Below are 21,616 nucleotides of genomic sequence, written 5' to 3'. Positions count from 1 at the left end.
AAGAGGCCCGGAAGCCTCCTTTCAAGAGGCCCGGAAGCCTCCTTTCAAGAGGCCCGGAAGCATCCTTTCAAGAGGCCCGAAAGCCTCCTTTCAAGAGGCCCGGAAGCCTCCTGTCAAGAGGCTCAGAAACCTCCTTTCAAGAGGCTCGGAAGCCTCCTTTCAAGAGGCCCGGAAGCCTCCTTTCAAGAGGCCCGGAAGCCTCCTTTCAAGAGGCCCGGAAGCCTCCTTTCAAGAGGCCCGGAAGCCTCCTTTCAAGAGAACCGGAAGCCTCCTTTCCAGAGGCCCGGAAGCCTTCTTTCCAGAGGCCCGGAAGCCTTCTTTCAAGAGGCCCGGAAGCCTCCTTTCAAGAGGCCCGGAAGCCTCCTTTCAAGAGGCCCGGAAGCCTACTTTCAAGAGGCCCGGAAGCCTCCTTTCAAGAGGCCCAGAAGCCTCCTTTCAAGAGGCCCGGAAGCCTCCTTTCAAGAGGCTCTGAAGCCTCCTTCAAGAGGCCCGAGCCTCCTTTCAAGAGGCTCGGAAGCCTCCTTTCAAGAGGCCCGGCAGCCTCCTTTCAAGAGGCCCGGAAGCCTCCTTTTAAGAGGCCCGGCAGCCTCCTTTCAAGAGGCCCGGAAGCCTCCTTTCAAGAGGCCCGGAAGCCTCCTTTCAAGAGGCCCGGAAGCCTCCTTTCAAGAGGCCCGGAAGCCTCCTTTCAGGAGACCCCCCGGAAGCCTCCTTTCAAGAGGCTTGGAAGCCTCCTTTCAAAAGGCCCGCAAACCTTCTTTCAAAAGGCCCACAAGCCCTTTCAAGAGGCTTGGAAGCCTCCATTCAAGAGACCCTAAAGCCTCCTTTCAAGAGGCCCGGAAGCCTCCTTTCAAGAGGCCCGGAAGCCTCCTTTCAAGAGGCCCGGAAGCCTCCTTTCAAGAGGCGCGGAAGCCTCCTTTCAAGAGGCGCGGAAGCCTCCTTTCAAGAGGCGCGGAAGCCTCCTTTCAAGAGGCCCGGAAGCCTCCTTTCAAGAGGCCCGGAAGCCTCCTTTCAAGGGGCCCGGAAGCCTCCTTTCAAGAGGCTCGGAAGCCTCCTTTCAAGAGACCCGGAAGCCTCCTTTAAAGAGGCCCGGAAGCCTCCTTTCAAGAGGCCCGGAAGCCTCCTTTCAAGGGGCCCGGAAGCCTCCTTTCAAGAGGCTCGGAAGCCTCCTTTCAAGAGACCCGGAAGCCTCCTTTCAAGAGGCCCGGAAGCCTCCTTTCAAGAGGCGCGGAAGCCTCCTTTCAAGAGGCGCGGAAGCCTCCTTTCAAGAGGCGCGGAAGCCTCCTTTCAAGAGGCGCCGAAGCCTCCTTTCAAGAGGCCCGGAAGCCTCCTTTCAAGAGGCTCGGAAGCCTCCTTTCAAGAGGCCCGGAAGCCTCCTTTCAAGAGGCCCGGAAGCCTCCTTTCAAGAGGCTCTGGAAGCCTCCTTCAAGAGGCCTCAGGCCTCCTTTCAAGAGGCTCAGAGCCTCCTTTCAAGAGGCTCAGAGCCTCCCCTTTCAAGAGGCTCAGAGCCTCCCTTTCAAGAGGCTCCAGGCCTCCTTCAAGAGGCCTCAGGCCTCCTTTCAAGAGGCTGGAAGCCTCCTTTCAAGAGGCTCAGGCCTCCTTTCAAGAGGCTCAAAGCCTCCTTTCAAGAGGCCTCAGGCCTCCTTTCAAGAGGCCTGGAAGCCTCCTTTCAAGAGGCCTGGAAGCCTCCTTTCAAGAGGCTCAGAGCCTCCTTTCAAGAGGCTCAGAGCCTCCTTTCAAGAGGCCTGGAAGCCTCCTTTCAAGAGGCTCAAGGCCTCCTTTCAAGAGGCCCTCAAGCCTCCTTCAAGAGGCCTCAGGCCTCCTTTCAAGAGGCCTGGAAGCCTCCTTTCAAGAGGCCTGGAAGCCTCCTTTCAAGAGGCTCAGGAAGCCTCCTTTCAAGAGGCCTCAAGCCTACTTTCAAGAGGCCTGGAAGCCTCCTTTCAAGAGGCCTGGAAGCCTCCTTTCAAGAGACCAGGAAGCCTCCTTTCAAGAGGCCTAGTAGCCTCCTTTCAAGAGGCCTGGAAGCCTCCTTTCAAGAGACCAGGAAGCCTCCTTTCAAGAGGCCCTGAAGCCTCCTTTCAAGAGGCCAGGAGCCTCCTTTCAAGAGGCCCGGGAGCCTCCTTTCAAGAGGCCTGGAGCCTCCTTTCAAGAGGCCTCAAGCCTCCTTTCAAGAGGCCCGGAAGCCTCCTTTCAAGAGGCCCTGAAGCCTCCTTTCAAGAGGCCCGGAAGCCTCCTTTCAAGAGGCCCAGAGCCTCCTTTCAAGAGGCCTGGAAGCCTCCTTTCAAGAGGCCCAAGCCCCCTTTCAAGAGGCCCGAAGCCTCCTTTCAAGAGGCCCGGAAGCCCCCTTCAAGAGGCCCGGAAGCCTCCTTTCAAGAGGCCCGGAAGCCTCCTTTCAAGAGGCCCGGATGCCTCCTTTCAAGAGGTCTGGAAGCCTCGAAAGCCTCCTTTCAAGAGACCTGAAAGCCTCGGAAGCATCCTTTCAAGAGGCCTGAAAGCCTCGGAAGCATCCTTTCAAGAGGCCCGGAAGCCTCCTTTCAAGAGGCCTGAAAGCCTCCTTTCAAGAGGCCCGAAAGCCTCCTTTCAAGAGGCCCGGAAGCCTCCTTTGAAGAGGCTCGAAACCTCCTTTCAAGAGGCCCGGAAGCCTCCTGTCAAGAGGCCCGGAAGAGTCCTTTCAAGAGGATCGGAAGCCTCCTTTCAAGAGGCCCGTAAGCCTCCTTTCAAGAGGCCCGGAAGCCTCCTTTCAAGAGGTACCAACTTTACGGGAGAAGTGGGGGGTTTATCGAGATGTAGAAGCAAAAAGTGTGTATATTAGAGTGATTCAAATTTTGACTTTTTTGCCCCCCGATGCTTAAACGATTGCATTTGCCTTTTTATTAACCCACCTAAATTTTTAGCTAATTTGGATGTAAATTGAGTGTGCACGCGGGGTTTGAAGTTTGTATGAAAATTGCTATGAAAACAGTAACTTTCATGGAAAACCGTTCCCCAACGCTTCCCTTTAAGCTCTAACAACATATAAATACATCGGCAACATAAGAAATATTACAAGGAAACAGGCCGTCTTTGTTGCGAAACGATTTGATGCTCGCAAGAAAAGTTATTAAGGAAATACTGAATCGTGGGAAATTCAATTTAACACGTAAAAGAATAACATCAATATCAATAATGAGCATTTTTGTTTTCTTCATAACTTTGCTTCCAAACGAGAAATCGCTTCGCAACAGCAACTGCCTTTCAGCTTGAGAAGTATTCTGTGTAGGCAATGTGTTGATTATATTTAAATAGTTCATGGGCCACCTCACGGAACGGTCTTCCACATAAGGGGCAGTTTTCACAGTAATTCAAACTTTAAATGACGTGTGCACAGTCAAATTACATCCAAAATTGTTAAAAATTTAGGAGGATTATTAAAATGGCAAATGCAATCGTTTAAGCATCGGGGGGCAAAAAAGTCAAAATTTGAATCACTCTAGTGTATATCGATAGGGCCAAGAAAACCATCGACTTAAGGGTCGAACACAATGCTGCGTCATCGCAGACTTCAACTTCATCGCATATGGACTCGGCCATATGCGATGAAGTTGAAGTCTGCGATGACGCAGCATTGTGTTCGCCCCATTAGGGAGAGATATCGAGATATCGAACATCGAGATATCGAACATCGAGATGTATAGAGTAGACTGTAGTTGGATCGTTCAGCAAGACGAGCCCATGCCATGCAAGCCTTACGATCAGAACCCGACAACTCTGTGGATAATGTAAAATACCATGAAATGCAATTTCCAGCGATCCTGAATGTGATTTAAAAGCAGCTCAGTACTTACAGTTGGGACGTGAAGTAATGTCATGCATCAAAAAAGCGAACGCTAAAGATATTTTTGTAGAGTCCTTTTCACCAATTTACATAAATAAAGTTTAAAAATCCTTTTCACCAAATCCACAACCGGAACAATGCCGTTTATCGACGGATCAAGGCATTAACAATTTGTAGAAATATTCAGTATACTGATAAGCCGCTCAGATGCTGATAATTATTTTATTCCCCTGTTCTGTTGATTTTGCACTCAAATTTAATTTACATGAGCTTCAACGCGAGTTTACTTTCGCTTTAATCATCCAATAAGAGCTGCTGATTGGTTGATCATAAGGCAGGCCTCCTGTGCCATCGTCGGATGATGATGATGATATAGTCGCGTAAATTTTCCCCTCATTTGCTTTTTTTTTTGCATTTCCACACAAAACTAAATAACCCGTATCACCTGTAGTGGCGGCTGCGACAGTGCTCAAGCCGCTGAGTAATTGTCCTTCCTCATTGCGCAGCATCAGCAATTGAGAGTGAAAGTTGACCACTTGTCGTCGTTTGTCAAACGAGTTTCCTGCCAGGGCACGCAACACCACCACCACGACCGGGTCTTGTACTTGCTGATGAGATTTCAAATGAAGCTCTCAATGATCCACTCGAGAGCATCTTCCTTGACGATTACACACACGCTGCTTCTTGTTGGTGCTGTTTTGCACGAAAGTGCTTGTTTTTCAAACTGGACTCACTGGGGGGAGGCCTCCGGGCGATGACGACGACGACGAAGTTCAAAGAAAGAAAAATCCAATCAAGCAAAACTCGTACTTCAACTCGCTAGGTGAATCCATAAACATGTCCCAGATTGAGCGCGCGGCAATCGCTTACCAACCGGATTGATCTTATTTCTCCCGGTTCAATGGGTATGGTGCAAGAAAGAATATCGTGATGGAACCGCCGGGCGGGGTGTGAATTCGACTCCGTGGGACATCTATCGGGTATTCCTTGTGAGTTGTTTGTCGTTGACGAGGTTGCAAGTATGCATGACAAACAGGTACCTACATACCGACCGACCGAGTGAGGTGGTGGAAACCAGCCATAAACGAAAATGAAACCAAATTGCGATCCGCGCCCTGCATAAGCCGGGAATGGAACAAGGATATAACAATGTTTCTGGGTTATGTACTTGGAGAGTTTTAGAATTGGGAACGAAAGATGGGGCGGTTGCGATAAGATTGCGGACGTTTCTTCCTTTATTCGAGTTTTTTTTTTCATCGAGAATCGAGAAAAGTGCATCGGTGTCTGCACGGTGAGGCAATGTGTCGAGTTGCACAAACAAAACGGAATTGATAAGGAATGTGTACCCAGCTGTAGTAGCTTAAGTTTCTCGTTTACACAGTATAAGACGTGATTGGAGATCTGCTTATTCTTTTGAAAATTTTATGAAACTGAATGGGATCAAAAAACTTATTTCCTTATTATAGCCACCTTAAAACAGTGCAGTGAATTCGGTTTTTACTCGGATGATACATTTTTTAATCTTTCGGATTGATAAAACACCATTACATGAACTTCAGGGCTTTATGTTCTTTTCGTAAATAATTGCATTTCAAATAAATTCATAAAATTTTCTTAAACTTCCTTAAAATTTTCACTTGAAATTCCTTTAAATCGATACATTATTGAACTATTTGTTAAAAAAAACTTTTATAAGGGTTTTGTTTTAGATTTTTTTTAGATTTTTTAGGTTTTGAAATAGTTTTAGAAGAAAGTCTGTGGTTTCACAAAGCAATACTTTCATCTCCTTTTTGAATACAATAATTGAAAGGAAGAAGTTTTTTGAATACCATTTTTTTTAACTTAAACTTGAATATAAACTCCAAAACACAAAACCCTTCAGAAAAATCCTTTCAGAAATATTTGAATCTATTGACTTGGTTATATCACTAACTGACATACACACGTAAATAAAGCGTTCACGAATTCGTAAACTAACAACTTTACGGTGTATTTTGAATCATGGTTTTGGGAACAACAGTCACTTTTTCTGAAACGTTCTGAAAGACATAGCTGGTGCTCCCGAATCTGTGAGTTTTCTGGGTCATGAATACGAGAGCATTTTTTCACGTGCATATTATAAAATACATCTTATAGCTCTCATTTCCTCCAAATACCAAAAATCTAATAATAAATATATTTATTTTTATACTACATCCTCATTGCTCGACACGACACCAAAATAGCGTGGATATGTTTGATGAGGTTCCACAAAAATAACGGTCAACTACATCAGTTTCCCTTCCAGCGTAAATTATTTTCCCACTCCATTCAGCATCAAACTTGTTACACTCCTACCTCCAACAAATGCACAATTAAACCCGAATGGGTCATTCCACCTTTTATTATTCTATTACCCAGCAATTCCTCATCCAAATCCGATACAACTTGTTAGCTCGTTACTCCGGACGGCAAATCCCCATCAAACATACGGAAACACCAAACAAAACTCATCAAGCGGCAAATTTTATGATCCCCATCCCCATCCCCGCCTCCAAGAAAAGTGATTCCCTATGACCCCTCCCCGCGCGGTCACAACAATGCGTTGACACTCTGGTACGGTTGTCTTTACTCATGACTCGACTTTTATCGCTTCATCATTGTCGTCGTCGTCATCATCATCATCATCATGTCCATCACCATCGTCGTCATCCCGAGTTCTTCCGGTTCTTCCGCGAACCGGGCAATCGCGGAAGGAGGTTTTTAGTGCAAGTGCCTCCCTACTTTCATCTTTTATAGCGACTTCGGGGCCGGTAATTTTGGCCCGGGGTCGTAAATTTTGGCTTTCATGGATAAATCTCAACTCCGGGTCGAGTTCCGAAGCCCGAAAGACAAACGATAGGCCATAATAAACGCAATCGGATCGGCGGTGGTTGGAGGACGTGTAATTCGCTCGAATGTCTTGTACTTATGTTGCTTGGACGAAACGGTTTTGCGGTATGTGGTGGCGCCGTCTGTGGGCGTCGTTTTGTTTATACGAAGCGTCAAGTCACCCACGGGGAAGACGTGTAATGGCCATGAAGTGGATTATAAATAAATTAGAATCAATGAGCGGACTTTATTAACGACTGGCTAATTAATCATTTTTATTGTTTCCATCTCCGCAGTTGCAGTACGTGTTGCGTGTCATTTGTATGTTCGTCGTTAAATTAACAATGAGTGAGACGAGCAGAATTTCTACACACCTGCCCTACTTTAATATTGGGCAGAAAAATTAAACCAATGATTGTTTTAGGATCATCTTTAATATGTTCAATTGAGTAGATGTAGATAATAAGGAAAGTTGTGGCCAACCAAACTGTAATCATGGGTAGATAAAAAATCACAATCTTCAGATATTTTCAGTACACGTGCAATTTCGATAAATTCATCCAACTGCCAGTTTGAAAAACAATCTTTCCAACTTTCGAATTCAACAGACATGACTCAAATCGAAGATACAAATCCGCCTTCACTCAAATGCAGCTAAAGAAACTCTCATTCAATTTCTAAATGATAAATCAATTCAATGCTTTTTTTAAGCACTTCCAGTGTAAGCAAATCGATTTTTTTCTATTCGACAAACACTGCAATCAAACGCACATTTGTTAACCTAATCTAATTAGCGATCGGCACGCAAATTACCAAATACAACGCATCAGTTGGTACGCTCTCAGTGCCTTCCCCTTGCCTTCTTGGTCGGAGAGATTGCGTTTGTACGACGGCGGATTCGGAACCGTCCTCTGCGGTGTAATGAATTGTTAATCAGTGAGGCGTGCGTGTGGTGGTATGCTGATGGGTGTTTGACTTTCGATGGTGGCGCGCCGCGCGGGCACAAGCAGTGCAATCTGCGTGCAATTGGGCAATAAGTATGAATGTTTACGCCGCCGTCGCAACACCGCGGACAGCGATGAGCGATGGTGATATGTATTGGGTTTATCGGGTATGTACTTAAGGTGACCCTGACCGAGGAGCTGCTGCGCGACTTGGCCCGGAAAGCGATGGAAAGGATGGGCATTAAGACCTTCCCCCGTACATACTAACTACTGGAAGGCCTCTTCGTTTACTAGAAGATAAAGCATGAGAATTTATTGGATGGTAGTTTATAGAAAACACGCTTGCCGTTGGACTTGTAAAGATTATTAACGGTGTTGATTTATCAGATGATTTGAGTTATGATGACATCAACATCGCGCCATCCAGGAAGAGACCAATAAGGATCGTAGCTAGACGTGGTATTGAATCGTAATGAAGAGATTAATTTATCGTCTTTGGTGTGGAATAATTTACTTGAGACAATAGTTGTCAATGTATTCTTTTAACATCAAACACAAAAGGGTATCGGTCATTTTGGGCAACACCCCTATTTCCTTCCGCAACTACTTACTTTATACTTGATGGGCTACAGCTCTTCCTCGATGAACCTACGCCGAATGGAGTATCTCCACTGGACTCCATCCTGGGCCAATCGCTTCCTGTCGCCCTGAACGCTGAACGCCCTCAGGTTCTCTTTAACTGCAAAAAGTCATCATGTAAGCGGCCTTCCAAGAAACCTCTTTTGGGTTCTCTACTGAATCATATCTTCGCTTGCGGACACATGTAGCTTTTTGTAGAGGTTTAATAGAGCCCACTGCTAAACTCTACCACGTCCTAGGCAGGTCCCATAACTTGGGGTCGTCAGGAGGGGTAATAAAGCCCTTGGACATTTTTTATCCTGTTCGGGTGTGCCACTGCGACCAGTTATTAGATCTATTGTATCATTCCATGTATCCTTAGTGTTTAAGTGCATGTCGAATAACTCCATTACTATTGAGAAGCAATGAAGTATCGGTTTCGATACAGTTCTTGTTTTGTTTTCCCAAGAGTATATGACACGGTCCCGCTATTTAGACCCTTCACAGAGAGCAATCTTATTGAAGGCGCGCCCCTTATCAAATCTTTCCTTGAGAAAACAGAACAGTAATACTGTTAATTGGCCATGCATCGGAGCCCTAGTCACATCCTTGTCTTGCTTCTAGAATATCACCAGTAAAGTTACAATCCCGGGATTTAGCTTTATCTACAAGACCATTTCAATCTAGAGAAGTTGTTCAATAACAAGAATTTCCGTATGTTCCTCTAACTACCATTGTTTACCAGTTCATGAAGAGTTAGTACATCCATAGAACCCTAACTCGAACTTTTTCCAGCAGTTAGTTCAGTCTAGGTCGATGGGCCTTGGTTTTATAACTAATTGCTAGAAAATCTGTTTCTGCTGCAAACAATTTAGCCTCAAACGAGAGGAATTTGAGTCTTTCAACCATGTGTAGGGTAAAGTTAATTTTGTTATAATTCAAAAACTGCAAATGGTAGAGAGAACTAAATACGATAAATCCTTGAAATACCACAACTTATTGCCCTAGCTTAAAAAATGGATTAAGCTAGGGCTCGGTTTGGTAGATCTTACAACGTAAAACACTACGTAGAAATGATCTACCAGCTTTACGGGAGAGCCCTTGGACATAGTTCCTGCCGCCTAGACATGTGCAATGTAAGTGCTACTGATGGCCATCCCTCTGGCAGCAGCCAAATTTACTAGCCATAGGCCGTTGTCATTGGTAGCGGAGTGAAGGCTCCTGGCATTCCAGGTACCGAATTTCCAATCATAGTCCTTATTTCGTTGCAGGGTTGGTTGCCAAAAATAACGTTCTCTTTTTCTTCTATCTCCTTACCGGGGTCGCGTTACCTACATCACGCTGGTGGGCTGCCACCTTAGGAGCCGCATACACGCTCCAACATGTTGTACAACTCCCCAGGAAATTTAAAATTGGATTTGATATCTGATATCAGCAGGGCAGCAGTGCCCAGGCTGCACTACCAGCTAAGTACGCAACCCTTAGCAGCCGGTTGTGTCATCGGTCGATCCGTGGAAGCGTGAGATAGGAACTTGTTAGAGACCGGAGCTCTGTTGGGCCCTCCTTTCTTGATGTCAACCCACCATTTTGCAGTCCGCAACTACACGGGCGCATTATAACCTAATTGCTTGGTCTTAAATGCATGACTGTTCAGTTTTCCACCATATTCTAAACATATTTGAACATATTCTAAACGCGAAACAAAGAAATACATCTAGGTCGTTAACATGCGTGCTCACTGCTGAAAAACCTACAAAAATGAGAATCAAATCCAATTCACATGTTTTCCCAAGTAGTTGGGAGCATAGAATGGATAGCCACTGGAATGGTCATCCTGGAACAGGTTCCCATGGGGGCTATGAGTATAAGCATAATTGACCGCCCACGGTTGCTACTCCGTTTTTGCCAGGTCAATTGTAGTTACACAGCGAACCAGCAGATGATGTTTGGGACTAACATCATCTTCAATGTTTGAGAACTGGTGACCCAAAATTAAGCAATAGCAGCGCCGACCGTGTCCGAATGCAGGTCAATTACGGAATGGGAAGAAAAATGTTGACGTGATTCTCGCTTTGATGGATGCCGACGAGTCATCTGCACTTCCACGATAAATCACTGGAATGTTTTATATTTGGGGTAGGGAGTGTAGCAGGGTGTAGCGAAATGGTAGTCCGAAGCACCTTCTTTCCCCGCAAAAATATCCACAAGGCCACATAGAGAACACCTAACCAAGAAACGGAAAACCAAATCGACCACGTTCTAATTGACGGTAAATTCTTCTCCGACATCACGAACGTCCGCACTTACCGCAGTGCGAATATTGAATCCGACCACTACCTCGTTGCAGTATGCCTGCGCTCAAAACTCTCGACGGTGTATAACACGCGTCGAAGTCGGACGCCGCGGCTTAACATTGGGCGACTACAAGACGGTAGACTAGCCCAAGAATACGCACAGCATCTGGAAGTAGCACTCCCATCGGAAGAGCAGCTAGGCGCAGCGTCTCTTGAAGGTGGCTGGAGAGATATTCGATCCGCTATTGGTAGCATCGCAACAGCTGCACTTGGTACGGAGCCCCCGGATCAGAGAAACGACTGGTATGACGGAGAATTTGAGCAGTTAGTGGAAGAGAAGAATGCAGCATGGGCGAGATTGCACGAGGGCAAACGAGGCACGATATAAACGGGCGCGGAACAGACAAAATCCGATTTTCCGGAGGAAAAAGCGCCAGCAGGAAGATCGAGACCGTAAAGAGACGGAGCAACTGTACCGCGCTAATAACACACGAAAGTTCTATGAGAAGTTAAACCACGTGCCATAGCCTGATATGTGTAATAACATAAACGGGAACCTTCTTACGAACGAGCGTGAGCTGATCCAAAGGTGGCGGCAGCACTACGAAGAACACCTGAATGGCGATGTGGCAGACGAAGATGGCGGTATGGTGATGGACCTGGGAGAACGCGCGCAGGACATAATTCTACCGGCCCCGGATCTCCAAGGAATCCAGGAGGAGATTGGCCGGCTGAAGAACAACAAAGCCCCTGGAGTTGACCAACTACCAGGAGAGCTATTTAAACACGGTGGTGAGGCACTGGCTAGAGCGCTGCACTGGGTCATTACCAAGATTTGAGAGGAGGAAGTTTTGCCGCAGGAGTGGATGGAAGGTGTCGTGTGTCCCATCTACAAAAAGGGCGATAAGCTGGATTGTAGCAACTACCGCGCAATCACACTGCTGAACGCCGCCTACAAGGTACTCTCCCAAATTTTATGCCGTCGACTAGCACCAATTGCAAGGGAGTTCGTGGGGCAGTAACAGGCGGGTTTTATGGGCGAACGCTCCACCACGGACCAGGTGTTTGCCATTCGCCAAGTACTGCAGAAATGCCGCGAATACAACGTGCCCACACATCATCTATTCATCGACTTCAAAGCCGCATATGATACAATCGGTCGGGACCAGCTATGGCAGCTAATGCACGAACACGGATTTCCGGATAAACTGACACGGTTGATCAAAGCGACGATGGATCGGGTGATGTGCGTAGTTCGAGTTTCAGGGGCATTCTCGAGTCCCTTCGAAACCCGCAGAGGGTTACGGCAAGGTGATGGTCTTTCGTGTTTGCTATTCAACATCGCTTTGGAAGGTGTAATACGAAGAGCAGGGATTAACACGAGTGGTACAATTTTCAATAAGTCCGTCCAGCTATTTGGTTTCGCCGACGACATAGATATTATGGCACGTAACTTTGAGAAGATGGAGGAAGCCTACATCAGACTGAAGAGGGAAGCTAAGCGGATCGAACTAGTCATCAGCACGTCGAAGACGAAGTACATGATAGGAAGAGGTTCAAGAGAAGACAATGTGAGCCACCCACCGCGAGTTTGCATCGGTGGTGACGAAATCGAGGTGGTAGAAGAATTTGTGTACTTGGGCTCACTGGTGACTGCCGAAAATGACACCAGCAGAGAAATTCGGAGACGCATAGTGGCTGGAAATCGTACGTACTTTGGACTCCGCAAGACGCTCCGATCGAATAGAGTTCGCCGCCGTACCAAACTGACAATCTACAAAACGCTAATTAGACCGGTAGTCCTCTACGGACACGAGACCTGGACGATGCTCGTGGAGGACCAACGCGCACTTGGAGTTTTCGAAAGGAAAGTGCTGCGTACCATCTATGGTGGGGTGCAGATGGCGGACGGTACGTGGAGGAGGCGAATGAACCACGAATTGCATCAGCTGTTGGGAGAACCATCCATCGTTCGCACCGCGAAAATCGGACGACTGCGATGGGCCGGGCACGTAGCCAGAATGTCGGACAGTAACCCGGTGAAAATGGTTCTCGACAACGATCCGACGGGCACAAGAAGGCGAGGTGCGCAGCGGGCAAGGTGGATCGATCAGGTGGAAGATGACTTGCGGACCCTCCGTAGACTGCGTGGTTGGCGACGTGTAGCCATGGACCGAGCCGAATGGAGAAGATTCTTATATACCGCACAGGCCACTTCGGCCTTAGTCTGAATAAATAATAATATAAATTGCGTTTTGAACAACACGCAAAACTATCATCCGAAATATTTTGATCTCTTTTGTGCGACCGGTATGTTAATTATTCGTGGTTTTGATTGGTACCCCAGTTCGATAAGAAGAAACGTGAGTAAAACATTTTAAATACATGTTTATACATCCCATCCCACAGATTGCATCACTTAGTGAATCCAGATAAACGATCGTTTGCATCTAACACTACACTTTTTCCCAAGACAATCGTGGAGATGCATGGTATACTCTGTCTCTAGTAGCAACGAGAATTGGACTCATGCCAAAACGAGCATCAGCTCATTTTTTTCGAAAATGACCTCAAACCTGTTGATAATCGGCAACACCTGCCTTATGTAATCGTGGGAGGAAGGATCCACAACTGGACAATTACGTGGACGAAAATCGCTCAATAACACAGGCCCTCTAAAGGCTTCTATGGACATCATGGGTTGCTCTCGGTTTTTGAACCAAGCGTAATTGACCTAGTAGACTAAGGATCTGAACTCCAGAATAGTTTAGAGAACTGTGGGGTTTGAGTAAGTTATCATCAGCGTGTGATTATACATCAACACCTCAGCGTATCGATCAGTGCACAGCAAGCCATGAGACTCGACCTCTTCTGGTCAGCCCTCCGTGGCGAGCACACGCACCCACAGAGAGCTGCTGTCATAACAATTCGCTCCGGCATTTTGGGGCCACACATTTTGGCGATCCTGCCAGGAGATTTGTTGGACCCTGACGCTGATTTCAAAAGGTGAGTTGAATTCAATTGTTAATGTGCTAATGTGTTAAAATGTGTTAAAATTTGATAATTAAAAAAACACAAGGCAATTGGTTTGTTATTGCTACAAAGCGCGTCGGGAGGACCGCTTAAAATGGATTGTGGTTTGGCGCGTCTGGAAGACCGCTGGAAAATGGATTGTGGATTGGAAAATCACAAAGCGTGTCTGGAAGACCGCTGGAAAATGGATTGTAATTGGAAAAGCACAAAGCGCGTCGGCTGGAAAATGGATTGTGGTTTGGAAAATCACAAAAGCGTCTGGAAAATGCATTGTTAGATTGAACAAACCATTATGAATTGCTTCATATCCCATCATTATATTACTTTGAATGGATTGGAAATGATTTGGAATTCGAACGGATTTAGATAGGATTTGGATTGGATTTTGGTTGGATTTGGATTTGATTGGAATGGATTTAAATTGGATATGGATTGGATTTGGAATGGATTTGAAACGGATTTGGATTAGATTTTGGTTGGATTTAGATTGGATTTGGACTGGATTTGGACTGGATTTGGATTGGATTTGATTTAGATTTGGATTAGAATTGCATTTGATTGGATTTGGATTTGGAACGGATTTGGATAAGATTTTGATTGGATTGGATTTGGAATGGATGTGGAACGGATTTGGATTGAATGTGGAATGGATTTGGATTGGATTTGAATTGAATTTAGATTGGATTGGGATTGGATGTTGATTGGAGTTGGATTGAATGTGGCTTGGATTTTTATTGGAATTGGATTTGAATTGTTTAGATTCCATTATATTTGACAAAAACCTCAATTTTTTTTGTTCTCCATAGATCTACATAGATCTAAATTTAATGGCTGTTATAGATTTGTGGGACAATATAGGGAGAAAAGTATGAATCAAGATTCGTGTCTCGAAACCCATCATTGATCAGCCCACGACCTCCATGGGAGTCACGGTCTACAGTTTGGGAACACATGGTCTAAGCGGTTGTTAGCAAGTTATATTACAGAGATCAATACCATAACACTAGGTACCAATTTAGTTTAACATTTAAATGATACAACCTATTGACTTGTATTTCGTTGATATGTGATTGAAAACCACGATGATCGGACGAGTTTATTTTGGAATTCAGTTTTCAAAGGAAATTATCGGTTTCTCAAAAGCAATATGTTCATCTTCGTCTCGCGTAAATAACTTTTAAAAAAATCTTTGCGTTCTATGCTAGAGTATTTTTTTGCCTTTTTTAATGAGAGAAGAAGGGAAATGTGGGGTTTGAGTAAGTTATCATCAGCGTGTGATTATACATTAACACCTCAGCGTATCGATCAGTGCACAGCAAGCCATGACTCGGCCTCTTCAAGTCAGCCCTACGTGGCGAGCACACGCACCCACAGAGAGCTGCTGTCATAACAATTCACTCCGGCCATTTGGGGCCACACGATCCGGCCAAGAACCTAGAACATCTGCAGAAACGATGACTGCATTACGTTTTCCATCATCTCTGAAACAGTTTTTGGCACATTTTGAGAAGAAACAGTAATAAAATCTTTGTAGCGCAATATTAATGGGAATTTTCTTAGGAAGGTTAAATTTTTTGAGATTTGATTTGAATTTGAAATTTTGATTTGATTCCAATTTCGAAACTAGCAGAATAATTCTTCTTCTCAACATACTAGATATGTTCTTCACTTGTTGCAGAAGAAATCTTCGCCAGAATTTAAAGTAAAAATCAAGACGTAAGTTCATTAAAGATTCTCACTTAATTCCAGCACAAATCCTCGCATTATCACATATTCATGGTTACTACTCCGTGATTAGTCTGAATCATTTATAATCCACAATGAATCAACTGAACGGCCGAGACGAGTGCCAATCGTAATCACTGTTTCAGCGATGGAGAGATAACAGGGATATAACGGATAATAGATAACAGCGCTGTCCACATCCTCACTGTCAGTATGGAAGAAAAAGGGATATTAGTAGGCCCTGTTTGCTATTCAATTTCAAATCTTGGCAGTTGAAATCAATTCTGTGACGGCGAGAGCCCCTAAACGCGATCTCATCAAAATGTTCAACTGCCGACTGCCACGACTTCACTGACGGCTAATGATAGAAACCCCGCCACGACGGAGAAGAATGTAAAAAGAAGTAGGATGTAAATATTGTTTATCAGGCAGAATTAGATGCCGTGATAGCACACATGTAATCTAGCTTGGGTTTATCTATTCCCAATACCATAAATCCATTCCAAATTAAATAATTATAAACTATTAGTGATTGGTAAAATTCCGCAGCAAGTATAATAATGATAATGATGTCTACTATCATAAGCTACAAACCTAACCTGAATTTGTTTAAAACTAAGGGAGGTAGTATCGAAGGAACTGATAAAAATTGAAAGTGCTAATTGGATTTTTATGACTTATAAACTTTAAATACAATATATTTCTACAGCTGAAGCTGTTCCCAATCCTAGTTTGGACTTTTTCCTGGGACGCTAGAGGAAATCGGTTCACTGATTAAACTTCTGGTAGAAGAACACAATAAAAACAGCACTTTTGACTACGGTGGGCTGGACGCGTTGTTCGTATGCCGGGAGAACGTCAACCAAAGATAATATTAAATGGAGAATCCGGAAGAGGCCGTAGGCTTCGGGTAAGACCGCGTACACGATGGCGTTCTGCAGTTGAAGAGGACCTGTGGGCGCTCAATGTTCAGAGCGATACTCCATTTGGCATAGGTTCATCGAAGAGCTGTAGCCCATCATCAAGTAAGTAAACAAAAATCCTAGGAACTCTCGAAAAAAATTACAAATTTGAAAAATATTAGAATAAATCAAAGGTTTAGATAAGGAATTCATAGCAGAAAAAAGTGCTCATACTGTATTTTCTTCCTAGATTTAAGCCTCACTTAGTTTAAGCAAAATAAAGCTATAGATTTCAGACATACATTAGAACATTAAATGCTTCCCAAGGTTCTAAATAACTGGTCGTCAAAGTTAAGTGTTCTTCCATATTTTGTTGTATTTATATCCTTTGTGCTTAAGACTTCCAATGACATAACTGACTCAAGTATTAAACGTCTACAACATCAAAAGTCGAACATCAAAAATAGCGAGTTATCTTTCAAACATCTAGCAGATGAGATCTCAGAAGAGTAAACATACTTCTAATTTGAGCAAAGCACCATCTTGACCAAGAATGAGAGGTGCTTCAGATCTCATACATCACTTGCAAAGCAAATCACTCAGGTGATGTTATCCATCATGCCACTCCATAGCGCGAAACTATGAAGCGCGTAGACACATGAATGACACTAAAGTGTAATTTAGAGTGGAACCAAAATGACATTAAACAACATTCATTTTCTCCGTTTTGCACCTCTTCCTATCCATTAGCAGGACGGTAACGTTTAATGTTGTAGGTGCCCACTTTCCAAGAGTGCTCACTCGCTCGTAAAGCTCATCCGCTGACGTGTGTCATTCCACGAGATTCATAACTGGGTACGGGAATCAGAAACTCTGTGCATTTGAAACTGAAATGGGACCACGAGTCTGCCCATAAATGGATAACAGTCCCATGTTTGCTTGATTTCCTATCTACATGGGACAGTTGTGTATTTATGGACAGGAGTGAGGTTTGTTGGACGTCTTGTTGACAATCAGTGCTAATCGTGCCAACATTCCACACATCTTTCAGTGAGGTGCTAACAAAATTACCGTCGCCGCCGACTGTTTATGACGTGCGCCTTATCAGGAAGCGATGAACAACTGCTTATCAGAACGTATGATTAATGTCTTCCCAGAATTTAAACTGACCTTGTTTTGTGAGGCAAATTTAGTGATAATCACCAATGATAGAGTTAAATCGCGAAACCTACCTTTGGATCCAGCAATGCCCGTTCCAAGCTATCCTCTCGTTGGCTGCTTCCGTTGGCACCGGCCTCCTGCCGGAGCCGAGCTCTTTCGACCCGGGCCAACGTGGGACTGTCCATTATGGACGGAGTCCGACTCGGTGGCCCGGATCCACCGTTCTCCGGTATGTTTACCGGCGGCATCTTAGCTGCTGCCCCCTTGAACGACACTTTGAGGCTGTTTTATGTATTCTCCGTTGACCCTCACTAACCCCAAACCCGAGACTCCAATAAAGAGTGGGTTGCTTCTCTGACTTCACTCGAGCGGCCTTAAAAACCTTTTTCTTCTTATATCGAATTGTTCAACTTTTATGAACAATAAATCTTAATTAGCGCAATAGTCGCCTTTCACAGACAACCGCATGAATCGCACTTGCGGGAGATGCGGGAGACTAGACGTTTTGGAGGTTTCTACTATTTTATTGGAATCACTCACTGAAAGCGCTTCTTTGCTGGCTACCACTTCGAATCAACTCCGGTTTTTCTCCAAATCTTTTACGGACAAAAAACCCGAAAAAATATTATAAATCAACACTTTCTCATCACTTGAAGCGTAAATTGCGTATATCTTTACACACTGCTGCCGTTGTTGGGGCTATTGCAACCGGGGCCATCCCGGGCCCGGGCCATTCCGCACTTTCCGCGTTCCACGTCTAGCCCGGACCGAATTCGTGGAAGAACCGCCGCCGGCCACGCGCAGTCAGCCAACCGTAAGCAATCTTTCACTTTTCCTTTCCTATTTTCGTTACAGCGATATTCATTTATTTTTCATTCAACTCTTCGTCTGAATTTCCAATCCCGAGACGCACATCAACGTCGATATCTACGACGTATTTGAGCCGCGTGCAGTGCGAGCAACGAAGGCACAAAACCCCCGAGAGTGTGATTTATTTTCCTCTTTCACGTGGTTGTCGTTGTTGGTGTTGCTGTTGTTGGGGCTGCAACGCAAGACATCACCTCACCAGCTTCTTAGTAGCAGTTACCAAATGTGGTGGCTACGGCGGCGACGATGCGAGAAGCATATCTCCATTTCGCATCGACAGTTGTTATGGAATAATCAGCTGCTCTTGGAAATTGCGAATCGAGTGATCGTTAAATTATGAGCTCTCACGAGATGTTGGCTGGTACGAGGTGTAGTATTTCGGTTTATTTTTTCCTTTTCCTCTGATGACGGTGAGGCTCTTGAACCATCCAACGAGTCGGGCCCCGGGATTTTCCACCCGTACTTAATGTTTTGCGCTGATACAGCTTCTTTGATGTATCTCACGGTTGGCGAAGTTGAGCGGTGAGTGCTGTAACGAATTGAAACAGGAACTTTCATTATGATAAAGATAAAAATTAAGCTCATTCTTAAGATAATAAAATCAGTAGTAATAAAGTGGCATAATTATCTTTCGTAAAGTCAATGTTATATAGTTGGTACCCATTTGCAAATGACAGCACATTGGCACTTTGAAAGTATTTATGGCACATGAATTAAAATATTTTAATAGATCAATTGTTTGAATCGGATGACGAAAAAATAGAACTTTCGTATAAGCGCTTGATAATTTCTTTTAGAAACGGCAGCAATGCATGTAAATGAATGCAAATACATATAAATTGATAAAAAAAAATTGAATCTATCCCCTCAGAAGTGTTTTTTTTACCTTTCTAATGGGATTTTTCGATATATTTTATAGTACACAAGAAAGGCATCATCACAGCTAGGTGGATTAATCTGGGGTTTGATTCAATTCTGCCAAGCTTTACATTTAATTTCGATTCTAATTCCGAACGCCACCTTAAATCCAATAAAATTCAAGAGTTCAACGTCATTCAATTCACTATGGTCCTGGAAACAGAGTTACGCGAAACGATGCATTTGACGCCAAAACTTTATTTTTAGAATAAAATTTTTACACTGCAATGTTTTACAAAATTGTAGGGCAGCTTATTCCTATAAATTGCTTCCTTATTAAGGATTTTGCGATTTCGGCGTCACGCCGGCGGCGTGAATCGGCGCACAGAAGGACCAATCTTCAAGACGGTCAAAAACCACTTTTTCAAAGTGATCCTAATTAATAACTTGAGTCACGGATTGTAAAACTAATAAAGTCATGCTTGAACGTTCGCAAATTATTTTTGATCGCGCAGAAAGTACTCGGTCTTTATTATGTATAGAATTATTATTGTATTATCGTCTTGCTGTTTTAATTGTAAAATTCAAAAGGGTACCCATCGGTACTCATCAATGAAATTCACACTGTAGCTTCATTTTTTTTGTCAGGAATCCAATCCTGCAGAATTTAGCTTCCGCCACCCTCCGCCCGCTTAGATATTTTGGTTTTACTGACGGTGGTCCTTTCGGTCTTGCTAATCAGTGTTGATAAGTACAGCAACGCACAATATGTTTTCACTTCTCCTTATACTTTTTATTTGCCCCAAGGCAATGGTGCGACATCAGCCGAAAATTGTCTATGGGTCGTACACTTATTACGTAAGCATTTTTCCTAGGGTTTTTGACTCCCTCTCCCCTTATGTAAGATTTCTTTCATACAAATGATTTTTTATTTATATGGTGCATAAGAAAACGACAACCCCGCCCTTCCCTAAAATGCTTACGTAATATGTGTATGGCGCCTAGCACCATTTGTTCCTGTCTCACGTATACTTTTGTTAAAGAAATCTCACGTGATCATGAGTTCTTACATGTTCCAACGCTCTGCGATTTTGAAAATATTGACAAAGAGAGTAGGTCGTAGGACAAACTATCAAGTCAAGTCATGTCTAGTCGCAATGGATGATTTCGGGAGAGGATTTTATTTTATCCATTACTTCTAATTTTCCTAACTTTCTCTTTAAAAAGATCATGGGTTTTTCACATAAATCGCAATATCAAGTAACGATTTGCGTCTCTACAGCTTTACTTTGTTTAGGGACTAAACAAAACCTATTCCCTATGTTTACAATTTCTAATAATGAAATACTTTTTTTGTTAGCACTGCAGTGAGGCGGCTGAAATCGGTATTTAAGGTGAAGGTGGGTTGAGTACCAAAACAAAGATTTGAAAGTGTTGGTACAATAAAAACTGTCATATACTGTAGTAGTATTGGTTTCGTATTTATAAAAAACAAAGAATATTAGTAGGGTGGTTCAAAAAACAACCCAGCTCCACCACGCTCAATCGATTCCATTCCATGCTCCGGGTGTCCTCCAAAAGCCGATTTGAACAAAAACTGATTGAGCACAAGCCGGTTAAAGTTTGTATGAAAGCTAGTAAGGGAAACTAAACCTTTCATTACACTGGCTACAGTGCCTCTCCTCCAAACGCTGGCGAAAATGGTACCCACATAGCTGAGTGAAAACCGCACCTTGGGAAAGATCCATTGATTACGTAACGCGAAAATAGCATTTTATACCCCGCTTACTCCCATGTCACACTTTTTGTATGAAGTATCTGCTCCTGGTGCGATAGATATTACAGACAAATTATTGCTATTTTGTTGAATTACACGTTTCACTGATGCTTCCTGAGATGCCTAATGATCATGCTAAGGATTCGCAACCTCGATTAGAATCGACTCCCAACTATCGGAACGACCATTCATTATGCATTGTCTATGGAGCCAAAGCTCTTGAATATTTCATCCAGTCATATGGTCTCCCCCTCTCCAGGGCCCAATGACGAAGCGCCACAATCAGAATAATGTAAAATTCATCCTCGCCATATCAACTCTCATACAAACCTGAAACGATCTGTGCACGGTAAGCTCCTATTCAAACTAGCCCAAAACATCGGAAGACACCCAGAATATGAAACATATTCGACTGAGCGTGACGGAGCAAAATAATTTTTGGGCCACCCTACATATTAGTTTGCTCCTGAAAACGAAGTGTGCCATGGTTGGGACCGGTCGCTTTTTTTTTGCGGCTAACAAGTGTGTCATATTTTTGCCTTTCTCGTATACTAAGTATACGTAAAGGCTATATGTTCACTCCAAAAACAAACTTTTTATAGAAGGCTCGGAGACCCATAGTGTTATATACCAATCGACTCAGCTCGACGAATTGAGGTGATGTCTGTGTGTGTGTGCGTGTGTGTGTGTGTGTATGTGTGTGTGTATGTGCGCACCAAAAGAGCAAAAAGTTTAGCTCACTTTTTTTGCACTTACCCTCAACCAATTTAATCGCA

At 44.1% G+C, this 21,616-nt stretch overlaps 1 protein-coding gene across 2 annotated transcripts in view; it reads right to left on the bottom strand.

Annotated features, from left to right (window-relative positions):
• LOC134212494 (homeobox protein 2) overlaps positions 1-21,616 on the bottom strand; it is a 477,571-nt gene that overhangs the window by 419,045 nt on the left and 36,910 nt on the right. For both annotated transcript variants that reach the window (XM_062690426.1, XM_062690425.1), the window contains exon 2: positions 17,410-18,734. In XM_062690426.1, the coding sequence (XP_062546410.1) occupies positions 17,410-17,586 (177 nt within the window). In that variant the 5' untranslated portion in view covers positions 17,587-18,734. The remainder of the gene's footprint in view (positions 1-17,409; positions 18,735-21,616) is intronic.

This window comes from Armigeres subalbatus, chromosome 2 (assembly GCF_024139115.2).
Source record: "Armigeres subalbatus isolate Guangzhou_Male chromosome 2, GZ_Asu_2, whole genome shotgun sequence".
Classification (NCBI taxonomy): Eukaryota; Metazoa; Arthropoda; class Insecta; order Diptera; family Culicidae; genus Armigeres; species Armigeres subalbatus.
Note: the sequence above shows the minus strand (reverse complement) of the source record. Positions and strands in the feature narration are given on the sequence as shown.